The 20,415-nt window shown below is 39.2% G+C and overlaps 3 protein-coding genes and 1 pseudogene across 3 annotated transcripts; 3 read left to right on the top strand and 1 right to left on the bottom strand.

The window, feature by feature from the left end:
* Positions 1-4,647: 4,647 nt before the first annotated feature.
* LOC111336061 (S-phase kinase-associated protein 2-like) lies at positions 4,648-6,549 on the bottom strand. The gene has a single exon (XM_022942090.2). It carries the CDS (start codon positions 6,485-6,487, stop codon positions 5,048-5,050), a length of 1,440 nt encoding a protein of 479 aa, XP_022797825.2. The 5' UTR covers positions 6,488-6,549; the 3' UTR covers positions 4,648-5,047.
* A 2,334-nt stretch (positions 6,550-8,883) lies between these two features.
* On the top strand, positions 8,884-13,581 carry LOC111336048 (caspase-3). Its single transcript, XM_022942075.2, has 2 exons — positions 8,884-9,247; positions 10,544-13,581. Exons 1-2 carry the CDS (start codon positions 8,959-8,961, stop codon positions 11,530-11,532), a joined length of 1,278 nt encoding a protein of 425 aa, XP_022797810.2. The 5' UTR covers positions 8,884-8,958; the 3' UTR covers positions 11,533-13,581.
* A 536-nt stretch (positions 13,582-14,117) lies between these two features.
* On the top strand, positions 14,118-16,288 carry LOC111336051 (nucleotidyltransferase MB21D2). Its single transcript, XM_022942078.2, has one exon. It carries the CDS (start codon positions 14,420-14,422, stop codon positions 15,614-15,616), a length of 1,197 nt encoding a protein of 398 aa, XP_022797813.2. The 5' UTR covers positions 14,118-14,419; the 3' UTR covers positions 15,617-16,288.
* A 1,348-nt stretch (positions 16,289-17,636) lies between these two features.
* On the top strand, positions 17,637-19,105 carry LOC148724967 (uncharacterized; annotated as a pseudogene).
* Positions 19,106-20,415: the final 1,310 nt, after the last annotated feature.

The raw sequence follows: 20,415 nt of genomic DNA, 5'->3' as shown, positions 1-20,415 counted from the left end.
ACAGCTTTGTTGGAAGCGACAGATTCTTGGGCATATTATATTGATAACAAGAAAATCAGTGGAGTCATTTTTCTAAATTTGAAAAAAGCTTTTGACACTGTTGATCATCAGATCCTTCTATCGAAACTAAACTATTATGGTATACATGGAAAATCTTTCAGATGGTTTCAGTCATATTTGGAAAACCGAACACAAAAATTCTCTTTCAACGGGTCGCTATCCAGTAACTAGTCGTTAACTTGCGGCGTCCCTCAAGGGACCATCCTCGGTCCATTATTGTTCTTATTTTATATCAACGATCTTCCAAATTGCTTATCAAATTGTGAACCGAGAATGTATGCCGATGACACGCACCTCACATATGCGGGAAGCAATCTTGAGAACGTTCAGTTTTGTCTAAATGAAGAGCAAGAAAACGTCTTCAACTGGCTACAAGCGAACAAACTCACGTTGAACATGACTAAAACCGAATTCATGCTAATAGGGTCGAGGCAGAGACTGAATCCTCTCACAGCTTCACCAACAATTAGAATGAACAATACTCAAGTGAGCCAGGTTACAGCTACAAAATCGCTTGGTGTAATAATAGACGATAAACTCGATTGGCATAGTCACATCGAAAAACTAACGAAAAAGATCGCCTCTGGTATCGGGCCCTAAAGCGAATTAGGCACCTGATCCCAGCATCAACCTTACATCTCATCTACCAAGCTTTAGTAAAACCTCACTTTGATTACTGTGACATTGTTTGGGGTAGCTGTGGGAAAACGCTACGGGACAAACTGCAGAAATTACAGAATAGAGCAGCCCGTGTGTTGACATTCTCTAACTATGATGCTGATGCAACTGAGCTACTCGAGTTTTTAGGGTGGAAAAATCTTGCACGCCAGCAGGAAATCCATAAAGCCACCATGTTGTTTAGATGTCGGCACGAGCTAGCTCCAAGGTATCTATATTCAAAGTTTTCATGGCGTGACTCTGCTTATGACCTCAGGGACTCTGAAAATAAGCTTAATGTTCCACTACCGCGCACTAATTATTACAGAAAAAGCTTTAGCTACAATGGCGTTACATTATGGAACAGTTTACCACGCGATATAAAGAACACAGAGTCTCTGGGGTTATTTAAACGTAAGATCAATGACATTCTTTTAAGTCTAACGCACGGCATTCACGGAAAACAGCTTTAGTGTTATAGTATGTAGTTTGAATTTTAAATATCTTAGCGTATGTGATATGTATTTTTATAGGCTGATAAATTGATCGTGTTTAAATGAATAAAGATTACAAAGAGATTACAGCTGCCCGCTTATTGGTCGGTGCTAAATCAAGAGACAGTATAACACCTATACTTATGAAACTTCATTGGCTCCCGGTCACAAAATGAATTCAATTCAAGGTACTGTCGATAACATACAAAGCACTAAATGACATGGCTCCAACCTATCTTGTTGAACTTTTTAGTCGATCTATTCCAGCACGAAACCTCCGTTCATCAAATATAAATCTACTTGAGGTCCCAACAATTCGAACTAAAACGTATGGGCAAAGAGCATTCTCCTACACTGCACCGTATTTGTCGAATCAACTACCTGAATGCATAAAAAACGCTGAATCTGTTGACTCCTTTAAACGCTTATTGAAAACTTATCTTTTAAAAAATTAAGCCACCAGATTTTTTTATATCGTACGTTGTCAAATATATGTATAACACGTAATACTTCGTTAGTTTAGATAGGGTAGCGATAATTGCATGTATAGGATTTTTATTGAATTTTTGTTAATTGTAATTGTAAAGCGAGTAGAATTCAATTTTAATGGGCTATATTAGAACTTATTATGAAATTAAATTAAATTAAGCAAGCTGCTTAAAGTACGGGAAAACGTGTGTGATCAAATCGCGAATGGTCAGTCGAGTCTCGATCGCGAATCATGAGGTTGAAGTAGCGCCAGTTTTCTGAACCAAGAGAATGTGAATATTCTCTTGTCTGGACGAATATTCCCTTTTACAGTTGTGGGCTTGGTGGCCAAGCCTTTGAACAGGAGTGAGGCTAAGGGTGACCCTGTTGTGATAGAGACCTGTATCTAGTTAACATGATAACAAAGTGATTTGCATTTGAAAAGCAGCAACATCTCCATCATAACAAGGTCACCCTAAGCCTCACTCCTGTTCAAAGGCTTGGCCACCAGGAGTAAACCAAACCCAAAGAAATTCTGGATTACTCCCGACACTCAAATGAATATCAAAGCGATATTCGCAGTAATGAACACTACTTGAGCTTTTGTGAAAAAAAAAAAAAAAAGGACTGAAAAATTCAGGCCTGTACCGGATTTGAACCCATGACCTCTGCGATACCGGTGCAGTGCTCTACCAACTGATCTAACAAGCCAACGGAGACCTGTCTCTCAGTGTAATAAACCCGTGAAGTGATGAATAAATGACTTTATCATATAGATAATGTTGTAATAACAGGACTTTTCCTTTTTGAGAGCTTCCCACTCAGGTGCGCAGCCGGTTCTTTCAAAATTTCTTTTTGAAACAAAAAAGGCCAGCATTGTGACATAAGCATTTTATCTCGAGGCCCGTCATATATATATAGTTAAGTATTTAGGTGTACCTTTGCATGGGGCAAGGAGCGTTGTCAATCACAGATCTTAAGCAAATCAAATGAGGTCGGGTTTCGTGATAAAATATAAGTATTATTGTCTTTAGTTCTCCTTTATAACTTTATATCCCAGTTTCATAACATTTTTGTGAAAGGTGACCACTTTAATTGCATTATTTTGCTGTTTCGAAAATGATTAAAAAAAAGTTGTGTTTTATGTGGAAATTTCATCAGTATCTATAAAATAAACAGAACATTACATGGCCGCTCGGGGATACGAATTTTATCTTCTCGTGCTGAAATTAAGTATCTCTCACTCGTTCGCTTCGCTTAATCGGGAGAGATACATACAGCATTCGAAGATAAAATTCGTATCCCCGCGCGGTCACGTAATATCCTCTATGTGATATATATGAAAATCATATATGTGAACTGCGGCAGTCAATTGTAAATTGCTGTATACCACCTCAGTCTGGTGGAAACAACCTGCTTCGATGAAATAACTTTCTGAAGATGTATTGAAAGTTTGAAGTATTTATAACGACAGGATAAAATGAGTTACAGTACAATATTTTATTGACAACTCTCCAAAGGGGCTTTTCAGTGACAATGACGATTAGACAATAGCAGTAACAATAAAAAAAAAATGGTAATGGTTAAAATGAGTAATGCTATATACCTTATAAAATATCAATCACGAAAAATAATTTATAGAGTGTTAGAACTATAGTATAACTTAATTATAAGAACAGAAACTCGGGCTGAATCATGTCAAGAATTTTTTTAAAAGGTCTGATTTAAGATTACGTTTAAAACTAGCTACACTAAGGCTTGATTTAAGTTTATGGCTAATAATATTCTAAATACTTACAACGCGATAATAAAAGGACCTCTGGCCAGTTGTTGTTTTACAGAGTACAATTTTCAAGTTCCGTGAACTGCGGGTCACTCGACAACTATTGCTACCCCTAAGAATAAACCTATTACTTAGGTATTCCGGTACAAGACCCATCATGCACTTAAAAGCCATGACGGTGTCTCTTAGGTAAAGGTTTGATTTAACGGGAATCCAATTTAAGCTTTTAAGAGAGGGAGACACATGGTCATATTTCCTAACGTTGCATACGATTCGAGCAGCAAAGTTTTGTATGCCTTGCAGCTTCTTTATATTACTATCTGTGGTATTCGCCCAAACTGACGAACAATAATATAATTTACTAAATACTAAGGAATTGATAATAATAATTAGTATATCTCTCCTAAATGCGTGCTTTACGCGACTTATTTGTCCCAATGTGGACATACACGAGGATACAGTTTTGATGACATGTTCGTTAAAGGTGAGATTTTTGCCAAAAATCACTCCGAGATCTTTTACAGTCTCTGTGGGTTTAAGATCTTTTCCCAAGAGTTAATAGCGAAATTCCGGGACTTTTGCAGTCGCCTGTCTACTTCCATATATAATTAAATTGGTTTTGTCAGAGTTTAAGAGCAGTCCATTATCAAAGCACCAGTTTCGTATGCTGACAAGGTCCTCGTTCATAGCAGACATGGTGTCTCCGCAGTCCTGGGGTCGGAATGACATATATAACTTGGTGTCATCGATCATTTTTGGTAATTTATGATAATCTAGGGTGTGAATTCCTAAAACTGCTCTTACCACTATTTCTAATAAATATGCACTTTGTTTTATTCAGTCTCCGCTATGCTTCGATCGCGAAGACGAATTAGTGAGGCATTGCCAGTATACTTTTCTAGCATCACTTAACAGAGATGATGGCCGCTTCAAAACTTCTCTATCAGGTGCAGTTAGTGGAGATGCGCGTACTACCAAATAAACTCCATCCTATTTTAAACTTGTTTAGTTCGAACCTCCAACATAACCAAACTTTGAATGGAGAAGGGGAGACTGTACTCGATCGGAAAGCTCGACTTCTCATTCTGTGCTATACCTTCCCTGTCCCTCATGGCCGCGCGTAACTTTTCTGTATTTAACCTTTTCCAAACTCTGGCAAGTTTAACATCGATAAGGGAAACCAAATTTGAGAAAAATACGTGTCATTTTATTACATCGATAAACACAAAATGATTCCTAAATATTCATATATTCATGAATTATTATTGTCAGTTAGTTTTGACTCCTGAATTAAAACGCATACCTTTCCCTTACAACGTACAAATATTTTCTAACCCGGCCTGAAACGAATCGCGGACCGAATGAACATTCGTTATTATAACCAGCATCGCTCGGATAAATGATGAAAATTTTAACAAGAAGAAATGAAAATCGAAGATTACTTGAACGATATCGTTTCAGTTTTAAAGAAATTTTCAGTGAAAGTTGCATTTGTGGCAATATCACAAAACCAGCACAGCAGTACAAATATGGTACTTGAAGATAAATAAGTTCACGTTGTAGCAAACCGTTTCTATGTAAACCGCTAAATTGAGGGCGGATGAGGTGGGCTGTATCTCAATTTGGCAATAATCGCATCTAGGGTGTGGTCGGGTGGAGGCAGAACACACTGCCACCTTTGAGTCACCTTGGCTTTAGAAGAAGGGGGTAATTCTTGCACCAGTTCCAGTAAAGTAGGGTCTGGTTCACAAAGGTTTATACGTTTCAGACAACGACAATTTTCGACCAATGCGTTCATTAATACAGCGTCCGCTACGGAATCCATCGAGGCAAAGTTTATAAGCGACACAGCCTCGAGCAACTCACAATATCGTATGAGGTTTGGAAAGAACATACTCTCGGAAATACTGGCTTTGCCGAAAGCGCCGTATTCCAGAACCTCTAACCTTGGAAGCATCCTTAAGACCTCTGCCATGGCCGATGGGTTGATGCTTGATGATTGATACACTCCTAAGCATTTCAGTTTAGGGCAGCCTCGGGATAGAATGTATAAAGCCTCAGGCGTCAGGGTCAAACTCCATCTAACATCTAACATTTCTAGGTTTGTTCCTGTTTCTTGTCGCGCGATCTGTAACAAAACTGCGTCTGTTACAGCTCGGCCGACGCCGCAGTAAGATAAGTTGAGATACCGCAGAGTTTTCACGTTTGTGACCAGGCTAATGAGGCCTATCTGTGTTATGTTAGAGCACGCTGAAATATCCAGTTCCTCCACGGGGACGTACTTCCATTCGTTGATCACGAAACAGTCGTCGCGCACAGGCGTGTAACGAAGAAGCAGCGTTGTTAATCGAGAACACGATCGAAAAAGCGTGCAAAACGTCCGCCCATAGACATATTTGCATCCGTTTAAACAAAATGATTCCAGTAACGGGCAGCATTCGGCCACTTTTCCAATAACCTCGTCTGTAATTGTATCGCAGTTCGTGCAATCAAGTATAACCAATCTCTGCATTTTGGTGAACAGAGACGGGACCGCACCCTTCGAGGAACTGTTCCCAATGCCTAAGTATTTCACCTCACAAAAGTGCCTTGTTATTCGCCCTAAGAAGGCAAAGTCTCCTTTAATCGGCCTCAACTCCACCAATTCCAGTTGAGAAGGAAATTCGTATGTAATTTCGGTGTATTTCGGAGGCGGAGTCGGCGGTCGTAATTTTGACCCACGGCTGAATATCAAATATTTCAAACTTTTGCATTTCCTGTTCAGCTCGCTAAGAAGTTCGAGTGAAATTTTAGAGCCTCCCAAGTGAAGAATGGATAGAGAATGAGAGAATCTTGTCCTTATGAGCATATGCAAGGTATCCTCGTCGAGTTTTGCAGCTTGTCGTTTCAAGTTAACAGCCTTCCAAAGCGAATGGTCGTACGCTAGCCGGCGCCAATAACTGCACACTCCAGCAGCCTTCCCCAGATCCCCAACAGGAAGGAAAGAAAAAACTTTTAAAATGACTATTTCTGGCAAAAAATCCATTCTAGGATGGATTATCTTTGCCTGCCACTACTGCACAGTGGCGCTAGTTTGATCGTGTTCAATCCATGTTCTTAATGAATTGCAATTAAACGTCACAGTGACAATTCGATTAATAGAGTGTATACCTCGCGCTGGAAACGTGCGTGAACAGAAAGATGAAACAAAACACGTCAAAGGACTAATGCAAGAAATTTCTAAACGTAAACTACTGCTTACGATTGTCCAATTTTTGATAGACAAGAATTAAAACTAGCTCCCTCAAGCGCCGCTTCCTTAGTGTTGGCAACAGAAACAGACTCTGATTTACTGGGAGCCTAAAGGCGCATTTACGACTAACGGCTGAAAATTTGGCCATTTCCAGTAGAGTTTACAATTAATTTTTCCCGCGTCCTGTTACAGTAAACAGAAAGGTTCAAAATAAATTATAATCGTTTTGAGAACCTAACACTGACTCATTTTAATGGTTCTAAATAACACTTTCTCCATCGCCGCGAGTTACCATTACAATCGAGCAAAAAGAGTTCGAAAGTCTAATTTCAGATCGAGCTGCTGTTTGGTTTATAAAGAGTAATTTTCCGATTTTGTCGGGAGCGAGAAGAAAACCACTGCATTTTACCCTGGACTAGAACCCTACCAGCTTCCGAAGCATTTTCGCCGGGAATTATGTACATTAAAGGTGAAGAATCTGAATCGTCTTCGCGTAAAAACTTTCAACGAGATCTCGATTGGTATTTGTTTGAAGAAAAATGCCGATTTCTCCATCATTCTCACAATGGTGTTTGACGCAACCAGTTCGAAGAATTACTTGAATTCTAGTTTGGAGGTCTTTTTATGGTGCAAGGTTTGAGAAGGCCATCGTTAATATCAACTTCACCACAAAATCCTTTCATCGAACCTATTTTCAAACGTATTACTTATTTTAGAGGGTCTCCGGTATGTTTTCCGGGATCCAGGTCTGGGCTCATTTGAGGGCCGAGATCCGGGAACCAAGAGTAGGAAGGAAGCGAGGTTCACGATTGTCATGAACATGAACGGGACACGGGAATCGGTGATTTTGAGGGGCGGGATTCGAGAAATAATCACTTCAATGAACCCTGAACCGTGATATCCCGAGAATTTATAAAGAAATTGATGTTCTCAGTTCATGAAAAAAATCAGGTGTTTAGTCTATCTAAAAACGTTACAATCGTCTAAAAACTGTTATGATCGTGATCGGGATTGGCCGTTGGAATTACGGGATTGAGAGAAAATTTTAGTCGGGATCGCGGGATTGAAGAACTCCATTGGGGACCTTCATATTAAGCTTATGCGTCCAAAATAATATAGGTATGATGCACGATTCTCGCAGTAGAGAGCGCTATTTATGCAAAAGCGAAAATCAGACCTGAAAAAAATCAGGATGATGTACGGGATTCGAACCACTGACCTCTGCGATACCAGTGCAGCGCTCTACCAATTGAGCTAACAAGCCAACTGGGAGCAGGCCGTTAAGTTGATTCGTAATAAACCCGTGATGATAAATCAGATGCAATGTATATATGAAGTTAATATATTTTGAACTGCAGTATTAGATACGTATAATGCACGATCCTCACAGTAGAGAGTGCTATTTATGCAATAGCGAAAATCAGCCCTGAAGAAAATCAGACCTCAAGAAAATCAGACCTCAAGAAAATCAGACCTCAAGAAAATCAGACCTGAAAAAAATTTATGCTATCAACGGCCTGCTCCCAGTTGGCTTGTTAGCTCGGGTAGAGCGCTGCACTGGTATCGTAGAGGTCAGTGTTTCGAATCCCGTACAGGCCTGATTTTTTCAGGTGTGATTTTCGCTCTTGCATAAATAGCGCTCTCTACTGCGAGGATCGTGCATCATACGTATCTAATACCGCAGTTCAAAATATATGAACTTCGTATATACATTGTATCCGAAAATAATATAGATTACTGCACGAACCTCAGATCACTGAAATAACCATTTATCAGCGTGATTTTCACGATGTGGAGTACGATACGAATGCCCATTGGAATGCCGGGCAGTGATCACAGATCCAAGTCAGAGTGGTGTCTTAATTTTATCAATGGTTTTCTCAGCCATGGTAACTTGAATAACACGGGCGACCATGGTAACTTGAAAAAAAGGCGACCTTAGGAGACAATTCTGGGTTTTAATGGCAAATTGGTTTGGAGAAAACTTGAGCTGAAATAATCTGACACTCCCTGTTGGGGGTTACTTCGCAAACTCTGAATACTCTGCGTACTGCTTTACACACATGTCCACGTTTCTCATCGTATTTACCACTGACCGCAAGAAACAGAGTTTTTATTCTCGTCATCAATTTAAGACATTTTCTACTATTGGCTGGTAAACTTTAACCGCTATCTGACCAATTGGAAGTCCCGTTAGAAGAATAATCGTCTTTCGTTTAGATAGGTTTTAGGGAGACGTAACGGAGAAAATAACTGTGGTAAAAATGGATAAAAAGCACAAAGATTTGTTGAGAAAGAACAGGATGACACTAGTGGAAGACTTGGAAGCTACCCAGCTATCCAATTATTTATATCAGGAGGGAGTTATATCGGAAAATGATGTGGAAACCATCAAGGCAAAACCCACACGTCGAGCTCAAGCGGAAAAGCTTCTGGACATTCTTCCTCGCCGTGGACCGAAAGCTTTTGACGTGTTTTGCCGAGCTTTTGACGAGACTGACGGACAAGGCCACCTTTTAGATTTATTGAGGCCGAATGAATCATCTGCCTCTGGTAAATTATGAACGTTTGTTGTGACATCTTGCATTGTGACTTACAGTAATACATTTTACTTTCTCTTTTCAATAGCGTATTAGGAACTCTGTTTTTGAGGTTGAGCATATTAATTTTTACGAATCGCTTTTTATTAAATTTTAACTATTTGGCTCTGATTTTCACTAGCAAGAAATGAAATTCTTATTCATCAATGTTCTAGTGAAATTTCCCTTGGCCCTAAACATTTCAGACAGCTCCAATTTTTCAGTTTCCATGAAAAGTTTTGATTTTTTTTTGTATCAGTGTACAAGTTGCGAGTGTGTTTTCGTTGTAGGTTGGAAGATGGGAGACAACATCAATTTCAGCTGCATAATGTTTATGAACCTCAGACTGCTTATTTAGTACTTTTTTTCCAAAAAATTGTTGAAGTAATGGATGGCAGTGTAGCCACTCGTTGAATTTTTAAGTATTAGAGCATCCATCAACCCTTTCAACTCCCAAAAATGATGAACATGTAACTTCTGATAATATCCAAACATTATCCAGGAAAGAGGTAATGAGAATACCCAAGCACATCAGATACAAGTTGTTATTTTGATTTAACTCCAAATTCTCTAAAATAATTTGCAAGGGAATGTGAAGCAGCTACATGGGAGAGTTAATAATCAGATCTTAGGAGTTAAATGGTTTGATAAATAGATTTCTTGTTGTCATGCATCTGTCCAGTAAAAGACTATAAATTACTTTAAAATGACTGTGGTCAGATCAAAGAAGTTGCACCCAAGGTCCAGCTAAGTGTAACTGATGTTCTTACCAAATTTTGATGTCTTCTGTGATCTTTTAATGTACAGACACTCCACAAAATGGGATCTATTTGTTTTATATGTTAAAAAGCAAAATGTTCATAATGGTAATGTCATCTCAGTCTATATTTGTCCTCCAATAAATCATGAATAGGAATCAATCAAAATGTATACTTTATAATTCAGCTTATTGTATAAATGAATGCAGGGGTACAAATGATTAAAACCAGAAGTGAACTCTTTGATGTTCCATGTGAAGGTAGGTGGTTACCAACCCTTGTGCACCAAGTGTCCTCCCCAACCCTCCCCTCCTACCAGAATCTTATGCAAAGAGTATGTATTGAAAAGTGAATGTTTTTGGCATGTGAGCAATTGAAATAGCTCAGGTCATCAAGAGTTAGTGGGAGAATTTTGGCTGGTAGTTAGATTATTTTATGATCATGATGTCTAATTAACACAGTGGGTTGGCTTTTTAAGAGAAATTTATATTTCTTTTGTTCTTATTTTAAAGGAGCAGTGTCAAGTTCAACCCAGGATGGAAATAGAGGCAGCCTCTCACTGGAGCGAAGTGACGGCACCAGACCAATTGATCCAGAGCAAGTGGCTATCAAGTCCAATGCCTCTACTTCATCGTATGATAAGAAGAATGCTGAGCGTGGTTTTGATGATGATAATGACTTGGTTTACTCCATGAAGTGTAAACCTCATGGCTTGTGTTTGATCATCAACAACGTAGACTTTGAGTACCTTAGTAGAAGAGGTGGTTCTGATGTGGATGCTAAAAAACTTGACGAGTTGTTTACTAAACTTCAGTACACAGTTAAAATGGTCAGAAATCAGTCTTCAAAACAGCTCAAAGAAACTCTATTCCAGTTTGCAAAATTGAATGACCATGAAATGGCAGATTCTGTTGTTGTCTGTCTCCTTAGTCATGGGTTGGAAGGGCAGATTTATGGTGTGGATGGAGTGCTTGTGTCGATTCCAGATCTTCTGGCATTGTTCAATGGTTATGCAGCGAAAGATCTTATTGGGAAACCAAAAATGTTTTTTATCCAAGCTTGTCGCGGAAGTGATTTTGATCAAGGAGTGGATGTGATTGATAGTGGGCATGTGTCTCCCATAGAAGCTCCACTGACTGAGGCAAATGCAGGCTTTCCTCGCACAGCTGTACCAGACGTTCAACCTAAGACAATTAAACCAGAGCCAGAGCCAGAACCAGAAACGCTGCCTGCTGAAGCAGACATGTTGGTTGCATACTCTACTGTTCCGGGATATGTGTCTTGGAACAATTTGGCCAAAGGTTCCTGGTTTGTCCAAGCTATAGCTGATATTTTTAGTGCTTATGCCCATACTGAAGATGTTGTCAGCATGTTGATCAGAGTAAACCATAAAGTTGCAAGGGAGTTTGAGTCATACAATAGAAAGAAACAAATTCCAGCACCTGTAATCATGTTGACTAAAAAAGTTTTCTTTTTCCCTCAACAGCAGGCTGGAAAGTAGAATGCCTTAAGTGGAACTTTGATTTAGGTAGAGGAGAACATTTTTCTATTTTTTACAGAAGAGGCTTTTAAAAAAAAAAACAAAAAAAAACAGTTTTAAGGTGACTGCTTATGTGATCAATGCTGAAAGGAAAATGATTCAAAAGTTGAACTGATAAGTTTTGGTAATACACACCATGGAATGATGACATATTTGAACTGCATCAAATGGCTGAAGTCCAGAAACCACTAATGAAGTGATAGAGTAAGTTACAGCTGTTGGAGATAAGTTTGCAGTGATTATTACTTGAATATATCAACAAAGTTGAAATGGTAAATTGGCCACTGTTATGATTATAAAAGCTGATGTTTCGAGCATTAGCCCTTCGTCAGAGCGAAAGGGCTTTGCTCCGACGAAGGGCTAATGCTCGAAACGTCAGCTTTTATAATCGTAACAGTGGCCAATTTACCATTTCAACTTTGTTGATATATTCAAATTATTTCGTTACCCTCACCGACACAGCCCCAAGCAGTTTCTTTAGAAACTATCAGCCTTTATTCAGTGATTATTACCACCTGCTTTGCATTTCAGACCTCTTGACTTTTTAACTCTCTCGAGATCTGATTGTAACTTCTTTCAAGTTTCCAAACATTTTCTCCTGAGTTATTCTCAAGAATTTGGTGTTAGATCACATGATTGTCACTGCAACTTCTACCTGATAAGTTTGAGTAATTTCATTACCTGTTTGCTGGATAATGTTTGATATTAAAGGGAGAGGTGACATGTTAATCACTTCTGAGAATTAAAGATTCATTTTTAAGGTCTTGACTTATTTTAAAAACTGTAGAATCTGAAGAATTTCTGCCACATACATGTATTGGAAAATCACAAGCTGTCTAGACACACTAACTTCAAAATATCCAGTTTTGGGTATGCATCAAGTTGTGATTGCTCTGGTAATCAGGCTGCATGTAACATTTTTTGTATGATAAAAGGAAATGATAGAATAGAATCAGTCCTAATATTTGTATCATCATTTTGTAAGATTTCAAGACACTCTAGCTTCAAAATTTAATATGCTGCTTTGAGTATGCTTTTTTTTTGTGAATGCCATCAGGGTAATCATGCATTAAGCAACATTTGAGTATGGAAAATGAAATTAATAAGTAGGGGTAGTCTAGACCTTTGTATTTAAGTGTATATGAACCCCATGAAGCGTGTATGCCTCAAATTTGATTGTTGGAAAAACAAGTTAATACATTTTTTTCAATGCAAGTTATGAGCGTTTTTTCTGGGGGTAGCTAGTTGTTAAAATTTGTCCATTTTTCTTGCATAACACCCCTGTTGGATGCTGAGTATTTTAGAGAGCTTTTCAACTATTTTCTCCTGGAAGGAACATGAATTCTAGTTAAAGCTTTACTCTAATTTAGTTTTTAAAGCTCTCAGTGGCATGGGACCAACATATTTATGTGATGTTCAATATCTTACACCCACTCAAGTTCGCTCCACTCTGCCTCCCAGGATTTCATGCAAGAGGACTGTATTAACACCATATATGGTGATGGGGCCTCTTCTATTACAGGCCCAAGGCTCTGGAATGAGCTCCCTCTATAGATTAGGCTTTCTGACATTACTAATTGGTTTAAAAGGGTCCTTAACACCCACCTATTTAGGTGGGTAATAGTAATAATAATTATTATTATTATTATTTTCATTAATTTCCCCTTGAATCATGACCTAGAATTGTCATGATTGGAGTAAGTACCTCATATGATATATTTGTCTTAAATTTTACAAGATGTCTCATAAATATGCATTATTAATCAAGTGTGAGGTCAAGCCAGCTGGGTATTGGCAAAGTTCTTTTTTTGTATTTTTATGGGCCAAAATAAATGTAGCCCATAAAAATGCAAAAAAAGAACAAGACTAATATCCAGCCATCTTGGCTGAACAAGCTTGGTTAATTAAGGATCTATATTGTAAAAAGATTTTGCTTTCTTAAGAATTAAGAATTACTTGTTTACTACAAGAGCCAGGAAAGAAAGCCTACTGTGTTTGCAGCACAACAAACTCATGAGAGTCATTTCTATTTTCTTTATTTTGACTATCTTCTGCCACTTTTAGCATTTCCATCGCTGAAATTGTCCAAGAATTACGAAATGTAGTTCTTATTCAATTTTTTTCATGCACAGGATCAATCGTGAGGGCAATTGCCAGCAGGCAAGATGGGCTCATTTTGCCCACTCAGGTAGCAGCCGATCAAAACACAGGATTTGCTTCATCTTGCCCATGGGTGCTGCAAGTGATGTATGGTGGTGGCTATATTTTCCAAGCCATCTGACCCTTAAGAGTGACTAGCATCTTATTTCTCCTAACAACGTCACTCTTGAATCACACATTATGGTCTCAAGAATAAAGGAAATGATCACAAACTAGATGTTCTTGATTGTTGAACAAATTCTCCTTGTCAGCATCTTATGAAATATATAAAGGAGGGGGGGCATTGGGGCCTCTGGGAAACCGCAAAACCAGAGAAAAAAAACCTTCGAAACCGAAAAACCGACGAAAAAAGGCAGCAAAACTGAAAACCGCATGCAAACAACAAAACCGCTACATTTTCACCTTTGAAGGGGTCAATAAGGAAAAACCAAAAACCGCATCTGAGTCTTCGTGAAAACCAAATGCCAAAACACGTAAAATCCGCAAACCGCTCTAAACATCAAAACCGAAAAACTGAACCTTTTTGGCCCAAAACCCGAAAAACCGATCCAAAAAACAGTCAAAACCGAAAGTCCCAAAGCCCCCCTCATAAAGGATCTATAGCCTTGAGGGTTTATTGTCGATATCAATGGTAGTAGGAGACAAAATGTGACTTCAAACACCAAGGGGTTTACCGAAAGGAAACAACATGGCGGAAGCAGGAGTTGATCGTCTCTCAGGAAATTCAATCGTTAGCCTCAATGAGGCTCTTCAAAAGCATGGAGGCGGTTTTCAATTTATGGATGATTTATCGAAACAATTGTTTCCATCCGTATTTGGCGCGATTAAGAATTGTTTGTACAAGCCATTAAGGAAACACCCCCTGTACAAGGAAGTCGAATTTATCTGGACTGGAAGTACAGCCGAAGGGGTGAATATTCCTAATTTTGATAGGCATGGGGATGGAAAGCCTAATCTTGAATTCGAAATGGATATACTCTGTGTGCTCCGAGACGTTAAAGTCGGAAAATCTATGGACAGTCCCGCCATGTTGATGAAGCAAGAAGATACAAGCGAGGGATACTTCGTCGTGTATCTAAATGATGAGGAGTACAGAAGAACTTGGGCTCCCTTTGCTATTCACCCAAGCGACCCCAAGAGAAAGGGAGAAATGTACCTTAATCCATTGTTGATTGTAGAAGACTTGTACAAGCAAATTGAACATATTTTCGCTCAAATCCCTTTACTAACTGAAAAATTCCGATTGGAATTCAATCCACCAGCGGTTACTTTGTCTATGTCTACAGACTTCCAGAAGATTACAATTAATTGCGATTTGGTTGTGGCATTAGAGTTGCCTTATGATTGTCTTCCAAGGGAGTATCCGTCGTGGATAACAGTACATGGGAAACCGAACTGGCTCAGCGAAGAGGCTTGGGATAAAGCACAACAACAGCATCTTTATCTTGTCGGAAAATGTTCACCTAGTGGACAACCAAAAGTAGAATGGAGACTGTCTTTCAGCGTTGTAGAACTTATTCTGTTACAGGAATTAGCATCACGATTTCCGGCAGCTTTAACATGTTACAGAATTTTTAAACAAATAAGATTCTGGCATTTAAAATGCCCTCATATTCTTCATTCGTATCACTTGAAAATGGTGTTTCTTCAAGCATGCCACAGGTACCCTCCACACCTATGGACAGATAACAATTTGGCAGCCAATCTCCTTGGACTTTTGGATGACCTGTTTTATTGCCTGGCCACAAAGACTTTGTCAAGTTACTTTATTCCACAATACAACCTGATTGAGGGAGTTTACTCTGAATTTCTGTTCACCTTACTGGATAAATTGAATGATGTGAGAAAGGATCCAATTAAAAACGTTATAAATTTAGAAAGATGAAAGTATATAATGAAAGAATGGAGCTGCATGCCTCATATTTCAGGAGTGTAGATTTTGTCACATCACACCTCTGCTCAAGTCATTATACTGGCTGCCTGTAAAATATCGCATACTTTTTAAAATTATCTTAACTACTTTTAAAGCGATTAACATGGTCTTGCCCCAGCCTACATAAGTGAGCTGATTTCTGTTAGAGACACCAGAAGATATGATTTGCATTCCAATGATGGCTTACTCCTTGCTCCTTGCAAGGGCAAAATACTCACCATGCCCGGTGATTGATCTTTCCATGTGGCTGCCCCTAAATTGTGGAACAATCTTGCAGGCACTATCAGAAACACCCAATCTTTAAACAAGTTTAAGAAAGCCATTAAGAATTTTTTATTTGCAAAAGCTTTTTAATTCTTTTTATCTAGTTTTTATATTTTTACATCTTAGTGAACATTTTTATTTTTCAGTTTTTAGTAACTTTAAGGTAGTTAATGTTTAAAATTGTAATGCACAATTAAAAATTCTTATATTGATAATTGCACAATATGTCTATAAATTATTATTATCATTATTAGTATTAGTATTATTATTATTACACCCACATCTTAAAAATAGAGAGTTGAAGCTTATCTGCCAAAGAGGCAAAACCACAGTCAAAAATATAGGTAAATCAGTCCGTCATTAGTAGTGCTTTGAGAGTCCCCTCTACCCCTTTACAGAACTCAGTCACATTAAAAATATTTGGCATTTTCAGGCATCACGAAATATATCCAAAACTCTTTCACATTCATGTGAAATTCGAAAAAATCTTGTTGAACTGGTATTTTTACTTTTTCTAGTCATGGCAAATGTTATATGACAAAAGATGAGAAGACGTCTTATAATAACCCTGGGCCCAGTCATTCAAAGGCCGATTAGCACTAACCCGGGGTTAAATTTTAACCCAGGTTTCTTTGTTTCTCGATTCAAGAACCTTTTTGAGATAATTTTCCCTTGTTCTCTTTAGAGCATCCAATCATTAAATTTTAAATAAAAATAATTAAACTTAATTTTCTTTTAAAGCTTTCAGATCTGAAATCAAATTTCATGCTAACCCTGGGTTATCTAAACCCAGGGTTAGCGTGAAATGGGTTGAACAGGGTTGAACAACCCGGCCCTGGATTGTGTTTAGGGTTAGCATAAATTTCTTGAATTCTCCAAACCACCATCATCTCTAGATGAGACTACGTAAATATGGAAAAAAGTTTTTTTTTTTTGTTTTTATAAGTTTTTCTCAAAAGTAATTCCAAACAGAAGAAGTGACCTCACAATTGTGTTAACATACTCTTATCTATTGACCAATGAGAGTGTGTGTACTATCTTCAGTATTTTATAAATGGGGGTGCATCATTATTTGGCCTCGTCACCTGTTAGAAGCTCAGGCACACTGTCCTCACTGAACACACTCCTAAGAGTGACCAGCGTCTAGTGCAAAGAGAAAATACAAGAGCGTGAAAATAGGGGTGGCCCTGTAACAATCGGTTTAACTTTTACTTCCAATTGACTATATATAGAGCGGCGATATTTTTTCTAAATCAGTCACAGTGGGTAGTCAAGCGGCTCGCTAGCCCTTGATTGGAAGAAACACTAGAACTTGCTGTCCTGAGTGTATGACATTCCGTACTTATATTTTCCACAACAAGGTACTGACCAGTGACCAAAACGGTCGCACAACCTCGAATCCCCGCCCCCCCCCCCCTCCTAAAATAAAGGGTTTAAGAAAATGCAAACTCAGTTGATCAAGACTTTCTTTTACGTTGTGTCTCGTAAAAGACCCGTTTTTTGTGGAAGTTGATCCTTAACGACTTCATCCTCGTCATCATCCCCACGCATGATAATTATATTGCTCCACGGCATCCAAGTCAGTCTCTACTATAGAAAGGATGGTATCTTCAAGGACGCTGTATTGCATCAAAATTGTCTGAAAATCTTCCTCGCGTATTCCCGTGGTGACTATTAAAGGAACAAGAACATTCAGTAACTGTTGACGATGTTCTTGCCAGTGACATGGGATGCTGCACATATCTTGAATTTGGGGATGTCTGACGTCAAGGATTCGAAATCACCCAGTGGCATCTTCTTCCAAACGTTTCTGAAAAGATGCAACGTCTTCAATACCATCCTTCCTTCAGCTAGTAGATCAGTGAAACACCTCGAAGACCGGTAGCGTGCGCAGGTCAGCGATTTGCCAGTTCCTCCTATGAACAGTGGTGTGAAATTGAGCAAAGCTATGGATCGCTCTGGAAAGCATTTGAAGCGTTGTATCCAAATCGAAATGAAAAGGAAGAGCTCCAGTACATGATTGCAAGATCAGACTTTGTTGCTGATTTGCTGGCCTGCTTGGATATCATGGGGCCTGTTTTTGATCTAATGCTACGTGTCCCGTCGCTTGACACTCCTGTATAGAAGTTGAAACTCTAGTGACCAAGGGTTAAAGCAAAGCTATCAGAAGTTGCTCAATGGTGATATAGCGCATTTCCCGCGATTAAAGAAAGCTGGAGACACGGTGAAGCCTGGTGGAAAGTACAAAGGAGTGGAGCTATTGTAAGACTGGCTTGTCACAAAAGACGAGGAAAAACGAGTCACTGGAGGTCGGTTTACGTGGAAACTGCGAGAAGAAAGCGACATTAAAGAAGATCACAAACGTCTTCCGTCTAATCTGATGAATGCACTAGACCGACGAGTGCAATCTGCTGTGTCAAACCATTCCTTGACGATTCTCCAGGCATTTGATGCGGCTGGTCTGGTGGGCCTAAAATGTGGCGTTTTATTGGCAGATGGCGTCGTGAAGTTGGAAATAGACCACGGCGAGTACGATGCCTATGGCGTAAGAGCTTGTGAGGTGTCCTTACAGTTGCTTCTAATATGGAACATATCCAGAATTAAGTCGGGAATGGATCTGGATTCTCGACTGGCATTCTGTTACATGGGCAGAATTAAAGAGGCCGGCTGTAAAAGTAGGTATTTGGGAAAGTCTATCATGATGTCCTAGTCGGTTTATGGTTCAAGGTCGCTGATGAGCCATTGAATCCCCAGGATGCTAGTCTTGTCGTGTTTGAGCATGCTCCTTCCAATGCCTTGGATGTCGTTTTTAAGCGGATCAAGTTTGCCAGTGGAAAAGAGTACAATGTCCGCTTACACGAACATTCAGAATGTTTTCAGCTCATTTTACTCTCAGGAAGACATTTATAGCATCGCACAACCACAATCATGCGCTATCCTGGATATTGTACTTGCAAAAGGGGGGACCAAAGGCCATTGCAGAAAGCTATTATAGCTGCGCGAGAGCTCAGAAACAGTCTGGAGGCCAATCAAATGAGACACTTTCCAGAAGAACGAAACTGAACTGATCAGTGTTTACCCTCACTTAAGAAGTGTGATGATATCATTCATGAAAGCGTCAGCCTGTATTTGAGAGGAGATGATGTGATGCTTTTAATAAGCTTCTTGTGGAGCTAAGGAATTGCAGTGACCATGCACTTTTTTGTATAAATCTTAAGAGACACCTACTGACATGCAAGATGTATTGAAATTCAAAAAGTTAGCGGTAAATGCAAAACCTTGCAAGCGAAGCACGATAGTATATGTATTTAATGCATATTGTGCGAAAATTAAGGTGCTTACCTTGAATATTTCCTGCTTCTATGAACAATATGGTTTCTAAAATTCTAAGGCGCGGAAGTGATAACTGATAACAACGGAAATTCATAGTTCCTTGTCAACGATAAGCGAAAACGTACCTGAATCAATATTAGCCGGCTCTTATGTCCTCGATTTCTACCGATCGCTATAGAAAATAAAGCACCATCACTGAACACATAACGATGAAAAGTAAATGCTTTTGCTCCTGATAGCGAGCATGGACATCCCTTCAACAAACTAGTCTCCAGGATTTCTCTTACCCGCCTCTCTTACGCGGCGGCGCGGCGGCAAAAGATCTGGCCCCGGCGGCAATTATTGGCGAAGTATGCTACCAACGGCGTAAAATTGAGGCCTACTCGGCGTACGTTTTCAAAGCCCTCGGCGTAACTTCGGCGTAGGGTCTATGCGGAATGCACCCTGGGTGCTTTGGTGCCGATGTGTTTCAGATCCATTAACTTTCACAGAAGAGGCGGAAAGGGAAATCAGTGTTGAGGACATATGCGGTTCTTTGAAAGAAAACATTGTTAATGAAAAATTATTGAAATGACTGAGAACGAATTTATAAATTATCAATCTCACATGATCGGTCATGTAGAATCAGTCACCATCGAAGAAGCCAGGGAATGTGTAGGGGAAGACCAAGAACAATCAGATATCACATTGAGAAGATCACGTCGAGCAAGCAAGAGGGCGAATTTGGACGAGTTTATGTATTATGATGATTGATCAGGAGAATTAAGGTTAGTTCTACAGCTCATCCCACTCTGATGGATTATGAATTTCACGCAGTTGTTCGAGATGATGTCACACAAATTGAACGTCTCATTAAATGTATTCTATTCTTTTATAAGTTTTGTTTTTGGTGTCTTTCTTTTTTGCGGGAGGGAATTGAGGGCGGTGATAAGTGCCAAACAAATTTATTAAACGGGGAACAACTAAGGAAACAGTGTGGGAACATGAGAACATAGGACAATTTTGGAAGGGAACAAGGGAACAAGGACCCCCCCCCCCTGGGATACCCTCAAAACAGACTCTCATTTATTAGGGAGGCTAATTGGGCATTTACGGGTAACAGCTAAAAGTCCTAAACTTTTGGGCATTTCCAATAGGGTTAGCAGCCGTTAATT

This window comes from Stylophora pistillata, chromosome 8 (assembly GCF_964205215.1).
Source record: "Stylophora pistillata chromosome 8, jaStyPist1.2, whole genome shotgun sequence".
Taxonomy (NCBI): Eukaryota; Metazoa; Cnidaria; class Anthozoa; order Scleractinia; family Pocilloporidae; genus Stylophora; species Stylophora pistillata.
This window is presented reverse-complemented; position numbering and strand designations above follow the sequence as displayed.